Source organism: Ictalurus furcatus, chromosome 8 (genome assembly GCF_023375685.1).
Source record: "Ictalurus furcatus strain D&B chromosome 8, Billie_1.0, whole genome shotgun sequence".
NCBI lineage: Eukaryota > Metazoa > Chordata > Actinopteri > Siluriformes > Ictaluridae > Ictalurus > Ictalurus furcatus.
Window position 1 is genome coordinate 25,686,398 of NC_071262.1, and position 21,794 is coordinate 25,708,191.

At 41.4% G+C, this 21,794-nt stretch overlaps 2 protein-coding genes across 4 annotated transcripts; one reads left to right on the top strand and one right to left on the bottom strand.

Moving 5' to 3' along the window:
• The first annotated feature begins 1,141 nt into the window (after positions 1-1,141).
• On the top strand, positions 1,142-5,608 carry tmx2a (thioredoxin-related transmembrane protein 2a). Its single transcript, XM_053631739.1, has 8 exons — positions 1,142-1,573; positions 1,718-1,778; positions 2,800-2,913; positions 3,516-3,592; positions 3,678-3,784; positions 3,915-3,980; positions 4,391-4,520; positions 5,444-5,608. Exons 1-8 carry the CDS (start codon positions 1,253-1,255, stop codon positions 5,606-5,608), a joined length of 1,041 nt encoding a protein of 346 aa, XP_053487714.1. The 5' UTR covers positions 1,142-1,252.
• Positions 5,609-7,021: 1,413 nt separating this feature from the next.
• Positions 7,022-21,790, bottom strand: zdhhc5b (zinc finger DHHC-type palmitoyltransferase 5b). Of its 3 annotated transcripts, XM_053631725.1 has the most exons (13): positions 20,620-21,790; positions 17,783-19,877; positions 15,886-17,185; positions 15,683-15,804; positions 15,393-15,550; positions 15,142-15,314; positions 13,402-13,504; positions 13,193-13,284; positions 12,992-13,106; positions 12,568-12,676; positions 12,211-12,311; positions 10,366-11,117; positions 7,022-9,440 (listed from the first exon to the last, which is right to left on the bottom strand). In XM_053631725.1, the coding sequence occupies exons 3-13, from the start codon at positions 16,020-16,022 to the stop codon at positions 9,335-9,337; spliced, it is 1,968 nt and encodes a 655-aa protein (XP_053487700.1). In that variant the 5' UTR covers positions 16,023-17,185; positions 17,783-19,877; positions 20,620-21,790; the 3' UTR covers positions 7,022-9,334. The 3 variants fall into 3 exon arrangements, with proteins under 3 accessions (XP_053487700.1, XP_053487699.1, XP_053487698.1); XM_053631724.1 differs by lacking the exon at positions 17,783-19,877; XM_053631723.1 differs by having other exon boundaries at positions 17,783-21,790.
• Between the last annotated feature and the right edge of the window lie 4 nt (positions 21,791-21,794).

Genomic DNA, 21,794 nt, shown 5'->3' on the forward strand with positions numbered 1-21,794 from the left:
GCACAGAATGAACAATTTATCAAATACAGTTAGTGTTTATTTAATATTTAGTTCATTTAATTAGTGTAATATTTAGAATATTAAATTAAGTAGTATATTCGAATGCTTGCGGCTCATGGTGGCTTAGTGGTTCGCCTCACACCTCCAGGGTTGTGGGTTCGATTCCCTACACGGCCCTGTGTGTGCGCAGAGTTTGCATGTTCTTCCCGTGCTGCGGGGGTTTCCACTGGGTACTCCGGTTTCCTCCCCCAGTCCAAAGACATGCATGGTAGTCTGATTGGCGAGTCCAAAGTGTCCGTAATGTGTGAACGTTTATGTGATTGTGCTCTACGATAGATTGGCACCCCGTCCAGGGTGTACCCCGCCTTGTACCCCATGCTCCCTGGGATAGGCTCCTGGTTCCTCCGGACCCTGTACGATAAGTGGTATAGAAGATGGATGGATTTTAATGCTTCATATCCTAATACATCTTATTCAAAATTTCCTATAGTCTCTTGCATGTAAATGTTTCTAGTGTCTAGACTTGAATTAAAACAAACCAGCAACAGGTTTTTCTCACCAGGTGGTTAACGTAAACCCTGTATAAACCCTAAGAGCGCTACAGTTTGGGGGCGGGGCTTCCAGGGAGTCAGTTAATATCAGAGAGTTCAAAACACCTATGCAACTGTCAATTATTCCACATGTGTCAATTGGCTCATCCGTCATTTTTATTTGGGTGGGGTGTTGGGGGAGAAGACTCTTTTGGTGTATTTTTCAGTGAAAGCATTGAGTGCTAGGTAGTTGCGTACTCGTTATTGTAGCATTGTATACTACGAGCAAAATTGAGGAGCATCTAAACAAATACATAAAGGTTGGCAGATCTGAGTCTGTAGGGTATTCTAGGAATGAATTTGAATAAATGTAGTTTTTTAAATTTTTGGCAATCAGGCCGGATTAAGTATGGGAAGTAGCCTTACACTCACTTTCGTAGCAAAAGCAAAGCTTATACGCCTTCTGTGAAATATAGCTGTGGATTACTGAAGTTTTGCAGCTGTTCCTCAGCTAGCAGTCCAACAGCTGTTGAAGACTAAAGACATCTTGAGTTCTACTAATTACCAGGATATTTTAGTTCAAAACCTGGTTGCCTCTGCCAGGAGGTTTAGACGTGGCCTTAGAGGGATCCTTGAACGAGACAAAATATTTAAATAAATGTTAAATATACCATCCAAATGTCCTTGTGGGGACATATTGTACTCACCAAGATATAAAAACCATGCGCGCGCACACACACACACACACACACACACACACACACCTGTTGCTGTCCTATTTCTGTTCACTCCTCTATGTTCTGCCTTCTCCCTCATTACATACACTTTTTCTTACTCCACAAACTTGCGTGAAAATGGGATTAATCACTGGCCTCTTTGCGTTTTTCTTTCACCTGCCACAGATTTATAAATGGCTCTTAAAGCCATATTACTTGCTGTCATTTCTTCTGTCTGTCGCTTTCCTTGCTGTGCGGAAATGTCCGGGTGTTTGTGAGCACTTACCCTCTCAGAGAGAAGACGGAGACTCCTGCAACTTTGACTGGGTTTGTTAATCATGCTTCACCCTGCAGTTCACTGAAAACCTATTTTCCCTTTCCCCTCACACACTGTGAAATGTAATTACAACGATTGTTTAGTTTAGATTCATTTGGTTCAAGATAATATTTTCATCCTGATATGTGTTACAGAGGGAGTTGGAGATCCTCATGTTCCTCAGTGCTATTGTCATGATGAAGAACCGTAGAGCGAGTGAGTCTTCGTCTCAGACTCTTCCTCTTACACACAAACATGCTGCACGAGTTTACGGCACACGTTATTTATGTTAAGTAGGATAATAATGTGCAGTTAGGAATTTTATGGCCTGGGACAGTTTATATGTATGCCACAATTCAAAAATAATATTCTGACGTTGCTATATTGTTAAAAAGAGAATATATGAAGTGTGAATATAATATCAATCATGAAACCACATACTAATAAGGAAATAAGTCAGGAATAAAACACTTCAAGATGTGCTGTTATAGAAAAATAATCAACAGCAGTTGGTGGTGGTGTGATATCGCTCGACCCGAAGCAGAGGTAAGGTTAATACCCAAAAGTTGACACGAGAACATGTTTTATTCCGCTTACACCTTTTTCATTTACAATTACACAAAGTAATTTGCCTTTTAAAAAAAATGCTTGTGGTTTTTTATTAATTAACAAACACATCATACTTTTCATCCATTTAATTAGAGCTGATGTTGTGGAACATCCACAAAACAAGCTAGCTCCTGTTAGAACTTACGTTACAGCAGCTAGAAACAGTCTGTAAGTTCCTAGCAACCTCAGGACTAACTTAACCTCTTCCAAAGCTGCTGACACTGGAGACTCCTTCCAAAAAAGTTAAACAAACGTTTCCAACGTCAACGATTATGAATTTTTCTTTGTTAAATAACACATTTTATTGTGTTCATTTATTAGTAAACTTTTTATGGACAACGTCCCGTACAAGTCCCCAAGAATGAGCAGTCGCTATAGAAACAATATTAGACTGAATGTATTAATATAAACCCTTTATAGAGAATTAATCAACACTATCTGACCAATCCGAGCCGAGAATGCCGGATGGAAGTGCTGTGATATTATACCTTTAAGAGTAGATTTTCTGTACATGTTTGGTGATATCCTCATGTCACATTTAGATTTGGCTTATTCTGAATGATGAAAGTGTGGGAAACATTCCTTGCTCTCTCTCTCTTTCTCTCTCTCTCTCTGTGTGTGTTATCAGTAACTCTGGAGCAACATATAGGAAATATTTTCCTCTTCAGTAAGGTGGCAAACGTGGTGTTGTTCTTCAGAGTGGACCTGAGATTTGGCCTTCTGTATATCACGATGTGTGTCGGTAATAAACCCTAGAGTATGCATTATATATTATATATTATACATCCACACATTCTGTCCACCAGGTATCACATATACTATAGAACCAAAAGTATGTAAATACTAACCATCACACCTATGTGTGCTTTTTGAACATCGAAATCCAGATTTAGTCCCTCGATTGCTGTTATATTAGAGCATTAGTGAGTCAGGCGCTGATGTCAGTTCACCCCAAAGCTGTTCAGCAGGGTTGCAGTCAGGGCTCTGTTCAGTCCACTCGAGTTCTTCCACTCCAACCTTGGCAAACCATGTCTTCATGGTGCTCGCTTTGTTATACTGGAACAGGTTTGTCCCTCTTAGTTCCAGTGATGGGAAATTATAACACCACAGCATACAAAGACTTCCTAGACAACTGTGTACTTCAAACCATGTAGCAACAGTTTGGAGAAGACCCATATATGATGCGTAGGTGTCCACATACTTTTGGCGATATAGTGTGCACAGATAAACACATTGTTAACATGAAAGGAATACTATAAATGTGATTCACCATATTAGAATATTTATGTACAGTGTGAAACGCTGATTTATATTATTTATCTGAATGAATCCCCTAATCTATAGTGTTCCTGATCACATGTAAACCTCCCATCTACATGGGTCCAGAATACATCACCTACTTCAATGACAAAAACATAGACGTGAGTATAGCTCGACGGACCAAACGAATACGGTTGTTCGGTTTTATCGCTGTAGTCTGAAATGATTGTTATTTTGTGACATTAGGAGGAACTGGAGAGGGACAGTCGAGTAACGTGGCTTGTCGAGTTCTATGCCAACTGGTCTCCGGAGTGTCAGTGTTTTGCACCTGTTTTTGCTGACCTCTCACTGAAGTAAGGACACACACAAGCACTCGATACACAATCAATACAGAGAAAGGAAAAACGAAAATAGGTTTGAACTAATACTGCCTCTGCAGATGTTATATACATGTAAAATGCAGTTCCTCCTTATGTCTTGCAGGTATAACTGTGCTGGACTCAAATTTGGAAAAATAGACATAGGACAATATGCAGCTGCTGCTGAGAGGTGAACCATCTTGACTTTCTCTACAACTTTCTCAATGACTATAGGTGCATCTTGAAATATTAGAATATTGTGGAAAAGTACATTTTTCCTCCTTATAATTTATTTCACACAAAGTGAAATATTTCAAGCCTCTTTTTTTGTGGGTTTGTTTTAATCTCGATGATTACGGCTCATGTAAATCAAAAATCCAGTATCTCGAAATATTTCACTTTATGTGTGATGAATCTAGACTATATGAAAGTTTTTAAAAATTAAATAAGGGGGGGGGGGGGGGGGACTTTTCCACGATATTCTAATTATTTTTTAAAAATACATTGTACATACATACATACTGTACATATACAACTACAAAGTGATATCTATGCTGGATTAAATGGGCAGAACTTTCATAAACATATTTCTGCGCTCAGGTATAACATAAGCCTCTCACCGCTCTCCAAGCAACTGCCCTCTCTGCTGCTGCTGCAGGGCAATCACGAATTTATGCGTCGTCCCCAAGTGGACAAGAAGGGAAGAGCTGTGAGCTGGAGCTTCACAGAGGTAAAGGGTACATCAAATAATAACTCCAGCGGGTGGGACTGGTCACCTTTTGTGCAGGAATGGGCATGATTGGTCAGAATTGCTTCGGAAGGAAGCAGGTAGGATTGGTCAGAATTGCTTTGGGAGCAAGCATGATTGGTTAAAATTGCTTTGGGTGGAAGCAGGTAGGATTGGTCAGAATTGCTTTGGATTGAAGCAGGTAGGATTGGTCAGAATTGCTTTGGGAGCAAGCACGATTGGTTAAAATTGCTTTGGGTGGAAGCAGGTAGGATTGGTCAGAATTGCTTTGGGAGCAGAAAGGTTGGTCAGAATTGCTTTGGGAGTTAGCAGGATTGGGCAAAATTGCTTTGGGATTGGATGGGATTAAAAAAAAAAACCAAATAAAAACAGTACCATACACACCTCTAGATTCTACGTACTTCAGCCTGTGAACTAGAAATCAGCTGAAGCCTGCCATCTTCAAGGACATATCACTTATGTAAATGTACTCAGAGGAATCAATCAAAAGGAGGTTTCTAGATCAAGTGTACACAGGTGCTTCCTTCATGGAAGTCTTTTCTGTTGTAGCATGTGATGCATGTAATGTACAATGAATGTATTTTACACAAGGAACAGAGTGTACAAATATAAACGTTGCATGAAAGTCCATGTAAAATGTACAGTATCTGATATTAACAAACAATTAACACCATGTTGTGTATACGCAGGTTTGTTCTGCCCCATGCAACACACATCATATGTCAAGAACAATGTCTTAGACTGGGCATCTCATTTGGCAAGCATGTTTGTCCTGATTTCCTCCTGTGCAAGTTTTCCTTCCTTGCATCCTTTGCTCATGACTTCAGAACAAGGAGCTAAGAAGTGAAGAAAGGAAACAAGGAAAGAAAAGATCAATATCTGTACTCATTTTTACGCTTCTGCAGGAAAATATCATCCGTGAATTCAACTTGAATGAAATACTCGAGAAATGTAAAAAGCTCGGCAAGGGGCGGAGTGAGAAGATAGAGGAGCTGAGGTCCCTCCCACGAGAGCAAGCTGATGGAGATCAACCACCGATGGAGGAGTCAGAGAGCAAAAAAGAGAAATAAAAGCAGAACCCTGGGAGATTGATGGAAGAATAGATCGCTGGACTTGTACCTCTGTAAAGCAAACATGTGGTGAGATAGGTTATATCTAAATGATTAGTTTTCATCTGTTGTTTTTGTTGTAGATATACCAGCGAGTCTCTAATGGATAGCACAAGAAATTGTGTGTCCTTCTGTGACCATGCAACTTTGTCTTATGTGTGTTACATCTTTAAAGGAGCAGTTTATTATTAACTTTTAGAGCCCGTAGCCTCCTGTGAGGTGAATCTCAATTGCAATGAAATCATGAAATGAAAGCACCTGCAAAACCTGTTATACGGCAAATCCAGTTTTCTCAGCTGTAACATTTTTATCACCACAGCACTACTGAAATCTTCAATCCGATTGGTCAAAAGGTGTTGGTTAATTTTCTATAACAGTAGCTCCAATAGGTTTAACAACAGCAAAAAAAACCCCCGAACTTATAATTGTGTATATGGGAACTGTACGGAGATATTTGTTTAATATTTATGGAAGGAGTCTCCAGTGTCAGTGCTTAATAATGGAAAGTTTTCCAACAGAGGAAAGCTTTCAGGTCAGAAGGAGTTTGTGCTTTCTTGTTTCTTCGTTATCTGTCTTTCACTTAAAGCTTTTGTTTATTCAAGACAGAGAAAATTGATGGAGTTACTTTATAGCTAACATACGACCCCAATTCCAGAAAAGTCGGGACGCTGTGTTAAATGTAAATAAAAAGAGAATGCAATGATTTGTAAATCTCACAAACCTGTATGTTATTCATGATAGAACATAGAAAACGTATCAAATGTTTAAACTGAGCAAATGAACCATTTGATGGACGGAACACGTCTCAAAAAAATGGGCAACAAAAGGCTGGGAAAGTAAGTGTTAATAAAAAGAACCAGCTGGAGGTTAATGGGGAACAGGTCAGTAAGATGATTGGGTATAAAAAGAGTATCTTAGAGAGGAAGGGTCTCTCAGAAGTAAAGATGAGCAGAGGTTCACCAATCTGCGAAAAACTGCGTCTACAATTTGTGGAACAAGTTCAGAGTAATGTTCCTCAACGTAAAATTGTGAAGAATATTGATGAATAACTCATCATCTACAGTACATATCATCAAAAGGTTCTGAGAATCTGGAGAAATCTCTGTGTGCAAGGGACAAGTGTGAAAATCAATATTGCATTCCCGTGATCTTCGGGCCCTCAGGCGGCACTGCGTTAAAAACAGGCATGATTCTTTAATGGAAATCACTGCATGGGTTCAGAAACACCTCCAGAACTCATTGTCTGTGAACACAGTTCGCCGTGCCATCCACAAATGCTGGTTAAAGCTCTATCATGCAAAATAGAAGCCATATGTGAACATGGTCCAGAAACGCCGCCGTCTTCTCAGGGCCAAAGCTCATTTAAAATGGACCAAGGCAAAGTGGGAAACTGTTCTGGGGCCAGACGCCACGTCCTCTAAACTAAAGAGAACTAAAGAGGAGAGGGACCAGCCAGTTTTTTTTTTATCAGCGCTCAGTTCAAAAGCCCTGCATCTCTGATGGTATGGGGGTGCATTAGTGCCTATTGAATGGGCAGCTTGCACATCTGGAAAGGCACAATCAATGCTGAAAGGTATATACAGGTTTTAGAGCAACATAACATATGCTTCCATCCGGATTCCATCCCAACTTTACTTCTGAGAGACTCTGCCTCTCTAAGATACACTTTTTATACCCAGTCATCTTACTGACGTTTCCAATTAACCTAATTAGTTGCAAACTGTTCCTCCAGCTGTTTCTTTTTAGTAACCCTTACTTTTCCAGCCTTTTGTTGCCCCCGCCCCAACATTTTTGAGATGTGTTTCGGCCATTGAATTCAAAGTTACCTTTATTGCTGTGGTATAAGAGTAATAAAACAACCTTTCCCCATCAGGATGTGATGTTATAGGAAAATAGCAAAACAACTTCCGCATATTAGTAGTAATGTCACGCCTCCCCATCGTTGACACTCGTCCTACAACAGCATGCCCCGTCTTGTTTTATTCCCTTACACCATTAATAAAAAAAACTCTTTAAAAATATTACAGACTACACCTTTAATTATACGCGTGGAAGAATCAGTGCTTTACATTCGAATGTATATGTTCATTCTGTATTTTAAAGAAGCGAAACAGTATAATTTCAGTGTTGCAATATTATTTATTGTTCTGTTGGAAACGTGTCGGCTCATGTGAGCCAGTGTCACCCGCATTAAAGAAATACAGACAGGTAGAAAAAGAAAAAAGAAAAAAACCTCCACCGTTTGAACTTAATCCTCTCGTCCTGTTAAATCGTGCAGGTAAAGTACAGTTAAAAAGGCTTCATAAGGCCATGGTGGAAATGAGAAAAGGTTTTCAGTAAAAAATACTTGTGTGTGTCACTGCATAAGCTCGTTTACGTTACACTGACCGGTCACTGGTCTTCAGACCTCAAAGCTAAAATTAAACGTCACGCTTACATGTCCTGTTTTCGCCTCTCGCTCACACACACACACTTAGCAGAGTCTCTGAAGAGATTCAAAGCTGGAATGTGCTCTAGTAGAATAATTTGAGACATCAACAATTGTTTCTCTGCTATTTTCTCATGCTCATTCACTCACTCACACACACACACACACAGAGCAATTCAGCTTGCAAACCTCAAAGTGATGATGGTCAGAAAACATCTCATACTCCAGCTCTGAACCGTAACCACTCGCTATAAAAAGATAAATTAAAATAAAATAGAAAATAAGAACACGAAGCGTTCCCCCGTCTCAGTGGCGTACTGGGCATCCAGCATGTATGAACTCGGGACCAGAGCGCTCTACTCTGGCAAACGATTTTGAAATGGCTCCTTCCTGATTGATAAGACAAATAAGAACCAAAAGGAACCTTTTATCTTGCACAAAATATCTCGTACAGCATCCAGATGGTTTTTTTTCCCCCATCACAAAACATTTTGTGCTGTAAATAATTCAGATGTTACATTCACTTGTATTTGCCAAGTGTGCTGTCTGTCAAAAGCACGTCCCTGACTACACTTGTCTCTTTGGCTGTGAACTCCAGCTCGGGTTCTGATTGGCTGATGCAGCCGTCTATTATATCCAACAGCAAAAAAAAAACAAACAAAAAAAACAAAGCAGTGCCTACGTGCTACTATTATTGGCATTCCTATTTCATATTCAATAATTCTTACAATATACTGTATCAGTACCTGTATAAAATAAAATTAGGAGAAGAAACAAAAATAAAATAAAAAAATACAAAGAAAATGAAAGTCCAGAGTACGAAGGGAAAACAACTTGTGATTTTGATTTCCATTGGAGTCTATGAGCGATCGTTCGTACAGCAAGGTTGGCAACTCCGGTCTGGATTGAACAGCCTTCGTGGATGTTAAACGACTCTTTAAATATGTTTTAAAAAAAAAAAAAATCATGGACATTCATGTAGCATGATACGCAAGTCTCAGAAACTCGAGCCAGGCTCTTTATTCACTAATCCACGTTTTAAGCGTTCTTCCTCCAAAGCTGGATCAACGATGAGTTTATTTGTTTTCCGATCTTTTTTTTTTTCCCCTTCTTCCTTCGTGTCGTCTTTGTATTTAGATTTTTATTTACTTGTTTATTTTTTTGCTTACATGGATGATCTGCTCTCTGGTCGTCCTCGTGGCAGAAGACGCGAGTGAATCCTGTGTGTCGTTTAAAAAAAACAAACAAAAACGAAACACTCATACTGAAATCTCATAGGTTGTTCCTCCGACGCCGCTCACTTTCTTCACGCCACCGCTTGGTTTGTGCGCGTGGGTGCTGTGATTGGTCAGTCTCTGCCTAGAGCTGGATGATTGAACGGAAAAAGAGAGAGAGAGAGAGAGAGGCATAAGTAAAGTAAAAAAAAACAAAACAACAACACGTTGTTGTGTCAGTGTAAGTTTAAGAGCCAGGGCTCGGTGATACATCGTGCTCATCATTTCATGATTTTCAATTACAGTGCCTTGAACAAGTATTCACACCCCTTGAACTTTTCCCACATGTTGTAGTGTTTATACATCACCATGAAACAGTCCATAATACTGAAGGGAGAGTGAATACTTACGTAGTACACTGTACCTACACTAGAGTCATTAACAATATTAAAGCATTAAAAATTCAGCTTTTTTTTTCTTTATTCATGGTAATAGTTCAAAGGAAAAAAATATACAATTCTTCTACCTAACCTAATATTAAATTTCCCCAATGTATTGCCTTTTCCCCCATTACAACAGTGGGTATCATACATGCAGGATGGGATTGAAGCATGCATGTTTTATCATAAAAACTTACACACACACACACACACACACACATGTTTATAGTAACACACAAACAGAATGAACAAAGAGAGACAAACCTTAGCACAGACACCGAGTCATCCTTAACGGTCACAAGGCAGGAGAAGTGAGGAAGAGGCAGGAAGAGAGGAAGATCGGAAAAGAGCAGGCAGATAAAAAATAAAGGAGGAAAAGGGAATGGTAGGACAAGACCATGGCAGACACACAGGCAAACGAAGAAGAGGCAGCAGAAGAGTGGAAATAATATGTAGCAAGAAAGATATCACATTACTGATCAAAAAGAGAGAGAGATTAACCCAAAAAACACAGAGCACCAAACCTCAGCAGGGACACAGAACTTTACCATCATTAAAGGAGAGACGATGTGGGGGGAAGGGGGGGGTGGGTTAGATCAGAAAAATGGAACGGCATTATCTGTGGGCGTTACTCACTTTGACGTGGAAGTCCCACCCCCTGTGATATTTGGGCATTGCCGTAACTCCGCTCCACCTGTGTAGGATAACGATTTGCCCAAAGGCGTGATTCCTGGGGCGGGGCCAGGAGACGGTGAACCCAAAGAGCAAGCGCGAGGAGACAGGGGCGGAGCTCGGGAAGGGGGCGGGCTCGTGGGGCGCAGGAAAGGTCTGTTGGGGGAGGGTCTTAGAGGAGCAGGGCAGGCTTGGAGCGAGCCCTCCCTCTGCTGAGCAGACAAGAACGGTGAGGTATAACCCATGAGGGGCGGAGCTGCAGGAGTAGAACCGAGCGAGCGTGGGGGTGCCGGCCTGGGCGGGGACAGCTCGGGAGCGGCCGATTCGAACTCCGGACTCTCCGAGGGCGTCAGGAGACTGTCGTAGGACAGGCTGCCGTTCCGTGTCTGATTGGCCAAGCTTTTATAGCTGGTAGAGGTCGTGCCCTCAGACAGCAGTGGCCCCAGTGCATTGTGGGTCTGAGCAGAGCGGATGCTGGAGGAGCACGAAACCACCGCCGAGTGTAGGAGCGTGTCAGTGAAGGAAGGATAAGACCGCCCTCCGAGAGCAGAGGGCCCACCCAGTCCCCCCGAGCCTGCTCTGCCTCCCTCCCCTCCCCCTCCTGGTCGCCACCCAGAAATCCCCCGGCCCGAAAGACTGGGCTCCGAGCGATAGCTGGCGTGCCCAGTTGACAAGGGGACGGAGGGCGACTCTGTCACACTGTCCCCCCGATTCATCTGAGAGAAAGACACACAGAAGGAGACAGTGTACCAAATGCTCCAAACAGCAGCAGCAACACGGGGGAGGTTTAAACATGATGTGAAACAGGAACAAATACTAAACCCAAACCTAATGGATTCACACTAGTAGTGGTCGTAGTATAAATGAGACGGGACACGACAGAAAGGGGTCAAGATACTGTTTTAATTGTGTGCGAGGAAAACTACAAAGGCAAGCGATAGATCTAAGTTATAAAGGACGCGACGTGGAAAATATCGACGTAACAAACAATACGTTTGAATCAAGTAATTTGAATGGATTTAATGTGTGGACTTTGGGTGAGATTATGACTATTGTTATTGAAGAAATAATCCTGTGCTACTGTTTGTGTGTGTGTGTTTGTATATATATATCACATGGAAGTGAACCCTGCTAATCAAAGCACAATCACAGCCAGCGATTACAATTAACCCGGTTTATTTGTTCATACCTGTAAAAGTAAAGATATAACACGGCTTAGCGGCCATCTTGTGCACGCGTTCAGCGTTTTCGCACCGCCTGATGTCCGTTATTCGGCAGCGTGCGAGCAGTACATCGCCTTTAAGCCTAAAAATGCTTTGTAAGCATGATACAGAACTGCAGACGTAAAGCGGAGAGGAAGAGACATGTTCTCCCACATCCTGTCTGTAAGACGACGACAGAATCGTTTAGGGAAATTCTAACATCAAGAGTTGAAATTTTGTTCTTTTACAATGATTTGGTTTCACATCATGTTAACCAAAGGGTCAGGAGAAGAAAAGCAGAACCCGACCCTAAAGACTGAGAGAAACATGTTCATAGGCATTGGCACAGCATGACACAAATATAACCACAGAGCAAAACAACACAACACAACACACACACACATACATAGCAGCACACACACGCACACAGCTACAACTTACTCGCTGACTGTTAGCCACAGATTCATTAGGAGATAAAACAAAAACAAACACAAAGACATGAAGAGTCAGTGTGTGTGTGTGTGTGTGTGTGTGTGTGTGTGTGTGTGAGAGTGAGAGTGAGTGAGAGTGATTGAGAGAGTCAGTTCACATCTGCCCACTTTCCTACCTTGTGTGTGGAATTCGTGTGGTTTTTTCCCGGACTGCTATAGGACGGCCGATATTTATATAATGCAGGTGTGGGTGGAGCTTCACTCAGGAGACTGCTCTCTGATTGGAAGATATTGAAACCAACATGAGGGAAATAACATATATACACGTATATACACATACATACATATATACATATATACACACACACACACACACACACACATATATATATATATATATATATATATATATATATATATATATTTAAATATAAAAAGAAACATACATAAAATGATGTGAGACCCTAATTCACAGATTGAATTTTATTACTGGATAAGGATCCAGACTGTATGGGTGCGGTTACAGTACTGACCTTCGTTGTGTGTGTGAGGCAGCCCTTGGTATCTGTGCTCTGGTTTGGGAGGTGGAGGCGCCTCAATGTCTGTAGACTGACTTTCCATGGCCTCCAGACTGCTCTTAGACTAGAACACACACACACACACAACTTTATTCGTGCGTAAAACGAAACGCTGATCACGTTAACAAGATCTCTCGGATGAGAAATGACACACTGCGGTAATATTTAATAGGCTAAAACCCTCAAAAAATCTACATTCACCAGCCATAAACTCATGCACAACAGTATCTAAAGTTCGCACTGAAAAACAACCCAAAACAAAACACCCAGAGAGGCAGTTGTGTACAGGCAGATAGGCCTTGCTCATGAGAGAGGTCAGAAGAGAACAGCCAGACAGCCAGTCGAGAGTCCACAAACTTTTGATGGGTAGAGTACATACCTGTTGGATCCCGTTGTCCAGGACTTTAGCAGCGAGCTGTGCTTCGGAAAGTTGAGGCCGCAGAAATGGAGGCTGAACCTGAAGGGCCTGGGATTCCCTCAACCTCCCGAGGTACCTACACACACACACTCTCCTCAAGATCGGTACTACATAAGATAAAATACATTTATAGAACTGTACAAAATAAATAAGTGTATAAACCTTGGAGCTTGGGAGCTACAGAGCACATGCGAGATGTTTTTACAACATCCGTGTGTGAATGGGTTAACGCCCCCTCTGAACTTCCCTGTAACCTGAAAAGAGTGGGGGGAAATGACGAAAAAAATACTTTACAGGTTTCGACCACCAACACATGCATAATACTCATACCGCCTAAATCTTCACACATGTGAACACACACACACACACACCTGCTCGTTTGTTGTTCTTCCTCTGGCTACCAGCACAATGTGGAAGCCAGTGAGTCCTGCTACTGGGATAAAGAACAGACCTGCGATACACATCACTGCCATACTGAGGACTGCGTTAAGAACTTATAATCATCATTTCTTAAATTACTATGTGGAGTTCAAATAGAAAACTATTTTCCCGGGCAACATTTAAGAAAGTGCTGATGGAGACTAACTGTGCAGGAATACTGCAATAAACTACACTCTGTATTATTTACTATTTACTCTGTAAATGTGTGCATAGTTCGTTTGCGTCGGACTTTATTAGAGATCGACCGATAATCGGTTTTACTGATATTCTTTCCTGATATTTAAGCATTGTTCCATAATCGGATATCGGGTTTGTAATATCGGATCCACCGATAAATGGCGCTGTCTTGTGGGCGTTTTGAGAATTGCGCGCAGGACCTCGATTGCAGCACTGAATCTGAGGGGAGACGAGTCAACAACGGTGTGCGCAGGTAAAGTATACTTGCTTTGATTTAATTAATCTTTGTTTAACATAGCCATTTATGCACAAATTAGATGTGTTATATAAACGCTTGATATGTAGTTTAAGCAGCTTGGCGCTAAGAAATAGACAAACTCACAGAGTCATGTAATCTGTTTACCTTATCGAAGCTTTTATTTTTTTAAAAAACCACTACAACACCACTATTTTTATTTTTTGCACTCTATCAGACACTTATTTAATGGTATATAAATAAGAGTTTATTTTTGTTTTGTATGCGAGGAGGAAGTGAAATTGAAAAAATTGTTATAAATAAAACGGTTTGTTCAGTTCAGTGGTGGTGTTATCACTGTGTCAAAAACTGGAATTTGAATGAAATAGACCCTAAATATACTGTTAAAAGAGCTACACAAATAAAATCAAATTGAATCAGATCTTTTCCTTTGGAGGAATCAGTGCTGATTTTATCTTTTGGTGTTGTTTTAGTTCCTGCATTTAATTTAGCTAGCAATTGTTTCAGTTCCTGCATTTAATTTAGCTAGCAAGCGTTTCAGTTCCTGCATTTAATTTAGCTAGCAAGCGTTTCAGTTCCTGCATTTAATTTAGCTAGCAAGCGTTTCAGTTCCTGCATTTAGCTAGAAAGCGTTTCAGTTCCTGCATTTAGCTAGCAAGCGTTTCAGTTCCTGCATTTAGCTAGCAAGCGTTTCAGTTCCTGCATTTAGCTAGCAAGCGTTTCAGTTCCTGCATTTAGCTAGAAAGCGTTTCAGTTCCTGCATTTAGCTAGCAAGCGTTTCAGTTCCTGCATTTAGCTAGCAAGCGTTTCAGTTCCTGCATTTAGCTAGCAAGCGTTTCAGTTCCTGCTTTTAGCTAGCAAGCATTTCAGTTCCTGCATTTAATTTAGCTAGCAAGCGTTCAGTTCCTGCTTTTAGCTAGCAAGCATTTCAGTTCCTGCATTTAATTTAGCTAGCAAGCATTTCAGTTCCTGCTTTTAGCTAGCAAGCATTTCAGTTCCTGCATTTAATTTAGCTAGCAAGCAATTTAGTTCCTGCTTTTAGCTAGCAAGCATTTCATTTCCTGCATTTAATTTAGCTAGCAAGCGTTTCAGTTCCTGCATTTAATTTAGCTAGCAAGCGTTTCAGTTCCTGCATTTAGCTCAGCGACATGGCAACTCAAAAGTAAACTGGAGAACCGTAGCTCTGCTGCCTCAGACGCCGAATACGACTCGCTGACGCCTTGAGTTAAAAGGATACGTAACTCCAGAGTGCACTTCATCCAGCTGTTCGGTGTGATACAGGATGTACAGCAAGCTGAATCCAAACACTCCCATTATGTGTGCAGTGAGAGATAAAAGGAACAGGAAGAAATAGCGGTAGTTCCGCCTCCCGATGCAGTTATTCACCCACGGACAGTGATGGTCAAACTCCTATAAATATTAAACAGACGTATAGGGATACAACGCGATAAAGTGCGTAGCAGAATGCGAAGGTGAAAGTGTGTGTACCTCGACACAGTTGTCACACACGGAGCAGTGTGAGCATCGGGGCGGTCTGTAGAAGCGGCACGTGGAACACCATTTCATGCGCACCTGAATGCCCCTCACCTCCACTGTCTTATAGAGAGGAGCCCGGAAATCATCCTCCTTATCTTCGTCCTCCTCCGCTGTGTGACACACACACACACACACACAATAACCAGGAGCTCTTCAAATAACAACAACTAGTTATTAAAAAAGGGAAAAAAAGTTATATGTATTCTTTCTTTAATTAATATTGAACAAACACGAGTTTGTACCTCTGGGGAAGATGCCTGGGTCCATAAACGTAGCCATGCAAAAGTTGGCCAGGGTGAAGAGGAAGACCACGGCGTTGTAGACAGGAATGGAAGAAGAGAAACGCTCGGCCAGCCAAGGACAACTACGATCAGAGAAAGACGGATGCTACGGTCACACTTTCCCCCCCACGTTAATGTCATGAATGTAAAACTCAGAGACTTACGTGAAACACAGGAAAAGCGTCGTAGCCCCAACGAGGAAGACCGTCGCCGCGGATACGGGCACATAGCGACTGGGACGAAAGCGCCGGGAAGGGGAGGGGTCTCCAAGAGCCCCGCCCACACCGAGACCCACAGGCATTGGGGAGAAAATGGAAAGCTAAAAGCGGGTGGGAGGGGTCAGAAAACGAGCGTTCGTGGTCCGCTTGCCGGGCTACAGGAGGAAAGTGTCGTCATTGTAAAAGTAACTTTTATAGTAACTTCAGGTGGAAAACAACAGGAATAACAACATCATAAAAAAATTTAAAGCTTCAAAAATTCAAGGTGCACGCATCCAGAACCATTTCGTGAACACTCGCACAGACGAACACAGTGCAGGTGTGCTTATACATAAAAAATACATACACAATTTATGATCTAACGAAACCGTGATAAAAATAGATTGACATTTTCCTCCGAAAATATACATATACGTATATGGCTTGAATGTGATACGATTTGGAAAAAAGAAAGAAAAACAATAATAATAATAATAATAATAATAATAATAATAATCGAGTGAAAGCTCTTTTAGTGCAAATCGTTTCTAAGCCCTGTGTTTCAGCGAGTAAAGGAGAGGCCGGATCAAAGCAGCCGCTGATGCAGGAAGCCCAGTTAACTGACTTTACAGTACTCTTTCTCAAGAACAAGGCATACAGTTCTAAGTACTCAAGTTACGAGGGAATGCGAACGCGAACGCACGAGTCGAACGCGAGGTAGGAACGACGGAGGGGTGCGTGCGTGCGTGGAAATAATGAGTTGAACAGAAAAGGAAACAATGGAATGAAAAATCTGCCACAGACTCTGCAGGAGCCCTGGCGCCCCGCTGGGACGGTCCGTCTAATAAAAGACCGTAATTATGAACACGGACGGAAACGGAGCTCTTGTGGTCTTCTGGCCTAAATGACAGCTCATACTTCTGGGGGAAAAAACAAAAAATGGTCTCTTTGTATAGAAATATCGTGAGCGCTCGAGTACGTCAGTATCCATATGAAGACGGCGAGGTCCGGAGTCCTTCAGAGGGCTGTACGTACGCACGCGACTCCCTCGCCTGTGTGTGTCTCCACTGGGGCGAGTGCGTACGTCATGGTGCCCGTGCAAGTCCAAAAGCATTCTAGCTCTGTTTTGCGAGCCATCAGGCCTCTCTTTGTTTTACGGGAAACAAAAAAGAATGGAGTTTATGAGCATTTCCGGAACGGCTCCCCCCCCTTTCCCCCCCCCTCTCTCTCTCCTCTCGTCGTCCTACAAGCGGGCCGCAGGTCCAACCTGTGAGAAGGAAAGAAAAATGACACGTTAATAAAATGATCATAAATAAGGAATAAAAGACGTAGCAGTGTGCCGTTACGGGACAATAATCCATGACAGGCTGTTGTGATGATTTTTTTATTTGCATGCTTTATTTTCCTATAACACCATCCTCCTGATGTGCTTTATTCCTCTTATACCAAAGACGTTCCCTCACCAGCCTTTTCTCTCTCTCTCATGAAGTTAACAAGTAAACAAACCGAAAAAGCTCCAATTCCTCTGTCCCATAGAGGAAAACCTACTGACGGTTACAAAGTGCCGAGACTCCTTCCATTAACGCGAAATAAACAGCTCCTTACAGAAAAAAATATAAATTCAAAAATCATCGACAGTCTCAGAGTAGTACATAGTTCATACGCCGTACGAGTTCCTCTAAATGTGTTGTTACTATAGAAACCGTACCATATTAAAACAAGTGCAGATATAAACCTATTACTCTGATACAGGGCTGCTGACACAGAACAATAATCAACACCTTCGAAATTCCACAGCGCTGTGGTATTAAATAATAATAATAATAATAATAATAATAATAATAATAATAATATAATAACCCACTGTTTGTTTCATGCTCAAACTTGTTCAGAAGCATTTCGCAATTTTCGAATGTGAGAAAGGAACAGCCCTGGCATCCGTGTGTGTGTGTGTGTACACGACGTGTTGAAACCTGATCGTTTGCCTTCTTCCTACTGTCATGTCTGACTCACCAGAGAAAGGGTGTGACCACGTGACACCCTGTTTATTTCACTCGCATTCGTCTTGATGCCGTCGATGCGCGTTCCTACGGCGCGGTCACTAAATGACGTCACGCTGTTCACCGAAACAGGAAAACGTACTGTATGTATACACGTACACAGTTACGAACGAACATTTACCCCGCTCTGCACCTCTAGATGTTATCACTGGCTTAACAGCTGCTGTCTGTATTGCCTCTGGTACGAGTGTATCAAGCACAGCGACACTATTTCGGATTTAAAACACCTACGTACCTACACAAACCTAATCAGCATCCGATTAGGCACGACAGCACTTCACAGTCTGTGTAAATCCCTGTTTTGGTCTATTATAGGATTATTATATGTCACACTGTATGAGAACGTTTGGACCATGTGAGAACGTATGACGAACATCCTCGAATGATAAACCTGCAAATAAATGGCTCGTCGCGTTATGAGAAACGTTTTCAGTTAAAACGTTTTGCTTGCGTTTCACCGTGTTAGCGTTGTCATGTGACCGTTGTCATGTGACCTTCGACGTCATCATAAAGACAAAAAGCTTAAACAAGTTAATTTATTCGGGTATTGTTAAACAAGTCCTGTTTAACCAAAAGTTTAATACTTAAAAAGAGCCGACGCTGTCTTAGGCGTTTTTTCTTCTGAGCTCATCCGTAACGGTCCTGTTGCATCATGGGATTGTTTGACTCGCGTACCGTGCATACTGACATGAGATCCCTGCTTTTTGCGGTGTATCGAAAAAAAAAAATTCGGCGATCAAGACGGCCCTTAAAATGGCCGAGTCTCTGATCAGTGTCCTGATTGCTGAACTAGCGAGCCGACTGAGACGCACCTGAACGCTTCCCTATCGCGCGGGGAGGCTGAGACCTAACGTGAAGCCTCCTCTGAGACGGCGACGACGTCTGTCCGAACTGTCGCTGCTTCACACTTACGCATACACACTCTTACCGCTTTCCCACCGCAGGAACTTTCGCCAGGAACTAGGGACTATTCGAGGTACTCTGCGCATTTCGACCACAGGGACCAGGGTCTAAATTACGTTCCGGGTACAATATTTATCCCTACGCGAGAGGTGGTACTTTTTTAAAAGCCAGGAACATTCTGGGGTGGGACTTGGGTGCCGAACATGCTGATTGGTTGAGTTTTTTCTTAAAGAATACGACCTGAGGAAATTGCTGATTACCCTCTTCCACATACACGAGCTCACAGACGCGTACGATTGGCTAGGTTCGCCATGATTGACAGGAAACAGCATACCGTCCCTCCTAATTCGACAGGATGACTAATTTTGCTCTCTTCGCTGAGATTCGAAGTCTCAATCTCCTAACGCTTTTCTGTTCAGAACTTCGCCACCCTTCGGCACTGAATCAAGCCGTTAACGTTCTCAACTCACGACCAAAGAATTTCTTCTAAACCATGTCGGATTTGTGCTGAAAATCATACCGCGTGAAGGCATTCTTAATCAATCATGACGGGTCGAGAGGTATATTTCTGGTTGGGACCATGTTTCTCAGCCATGTCTGAAAACCTTCTGTACCTGATACACTCGTATCAACGCATCATTCACTGTACAAATCAACATACTGGGCTATTTTCTGTAAATTTATACATACAGAACGAAGTACAGGGTAGGTTGAGTTGATCAATTACAGTCTGTAACACACTTCTTTCCAACGAAAGTGAATGAATCCTGTTTGTAGAACCACAAAAGTGGTGGTAGAAAGACCAATTTATCCATTAAAACAAATCTGACATGGTGTCAAATAAGTATTAATTCAATATAAGAATGAACAGACGTTCAACTTTACAGCATTAAGTCTTATTAATTACATGTTAGATGGGTGTGTGTGTGTGTGTTTATGGTTCTGGACTGAAGGGAAGCTGAAGTGATGCTAATCTTCTCAAACTAATCCCCAGTCCTGTAAACAAAGCATTTTAACACATCACACGGAGTTTCTTTCAAAGTCTAACCCTTCAGAAAACAATTTTAAAAAAAAAAATAAAAAAATGGTTCTCGTACACGTGAAGTGCGTGAAAAAAAGAAAAAAAAAGGAAAGACATTGAAAGAGAAAGAGATAGCAAAAAGTTTGTCGAAACACAGCGGAAAGAAACGGCCTGATACTACGAGCTAAACTAGCTAGCTGGGACATTTCAGAAAAATGAATTGTCTAGGAGAAAGACGGGGGGAAAAACAAGGGAAATGTTCAAAATATATACATATATATATATCTACACACAAGACAAGATTTGATTCATCTTACGGTTTCAGTGTGTCCAGCAGGGCTTTATTCGGAGCTAAGAGTTAGAGCTTAAGGTCTTTCAGGGTAGGCCAATATATCTGACTCGGCTAGCTAGTTTCAGCCAGCTAGTTTAGCGACTGACAGACGGACGCTTAAATCCTCTTGTTGTTTTCATCCGTGTAGTAAAGTAGCTTAAGCTTGAGCAGGTCTTCGACGTGTTTTCTACACGTCACCTCACGAGTTTATGTCCAAAACAAAACACTAAACATTTCAGGTTAGAGGATTAGCCAGCTAGCTAATGTTACATCTTCAGTGCCGAGACTTATCGCTGTAACGTCAGTCCAGAGAGTATAGTGGAGTTTACTGCTTTCCCTGACAAATCGATACCTTCTGTAAGCATTATAAAGTGATTATAACGTACCTGGATGGTGTGTGAGGGAATAGCGTGAACGCTCCAGTGTGTGTGTGAGTGTGTGAGTGTGTAAATGTCTCTGATGCCCGCTCCCCTGAGTCAACTCCTTACCGCCTCAACTTCCCATCGGTTCAGGTGTAAAATAGCACACACTCCTGTCTTCACCACATTTCCACACTCTGATCACCATGAAGAGCCAATAAAACACCAAATCTGATGTAAAATAACGCACACACTCTTGTCTTCACTACATTTCCACACTCTGATCACCATGAAGAGCCAATAAAACACCAAAGATTTACATTTAAACTTGAAAGGGAAACAAGGATTTATTGTAAAACACCACTCTGTCAGAGTTAAAGTGAACAAACGGCAGGTTTGTTTATTTATTTATTTGTTTATTTTACATAAGAACAAGGCAAATCAGTTCAACACGTTTATTAGAAACATCTGTCCAAGATACTTTATCAAATAAAATATATCTGAGAGACAAGACAAGAATGAATGAAAGAAAGAAAGAAAGAAAGAAAGAAAGAAGCGAGAAAGAAATGATGCGAAAGGTGAGAGAGAATGAAAGAGAAATGGGATGAAGAAAGAAAGAAAGAAAGAAAAAGAAAACAAAAATTAAAGAAAAGGTTAGATTAAAAATGAAAGAAAATGTGAGAAATGAAGGAAAATGTGAGAAATGAAGGAAAATGTGAGAATGAAAGACAAGAATGGAAATAAATAAAGACAGAAATGAGATAAAAAAAGAGACATCAAGAAAAATGACAATGAAAGAAAGAACAAACTAAGGAAAGAAAAAGAATGGAAGAATGGGGAAAGAACGAGAAAAAAGAAAAAACATGAGAAAGAAAGGAAGAGTGAGAACAAATGAATACGAAAAGAAACTGACGGGATGTACAAAGAAATAGTGCGTGAAAGAGATAAAAAAAAAGAAAAGAAAAAAAGAAAAGCGAGACATGGAGAAAATGTGGGAAAAGCAGAGAGAGAGAAAATGAGGGTGAGAGAAAGTAGGGACCAATAAAATGAGAGGAATAAAAATCAACATGAGGAAGAATAAGCACTGGTAAAATAAGGGCACAGTGATCTCTCCATCTGCTGATCCCACTTCAGTTCATGTACAGATGGTAATCTCACTCCATTTCCACATTCCTGTTTTTCCCAGCATGTCCCCCCCCCCC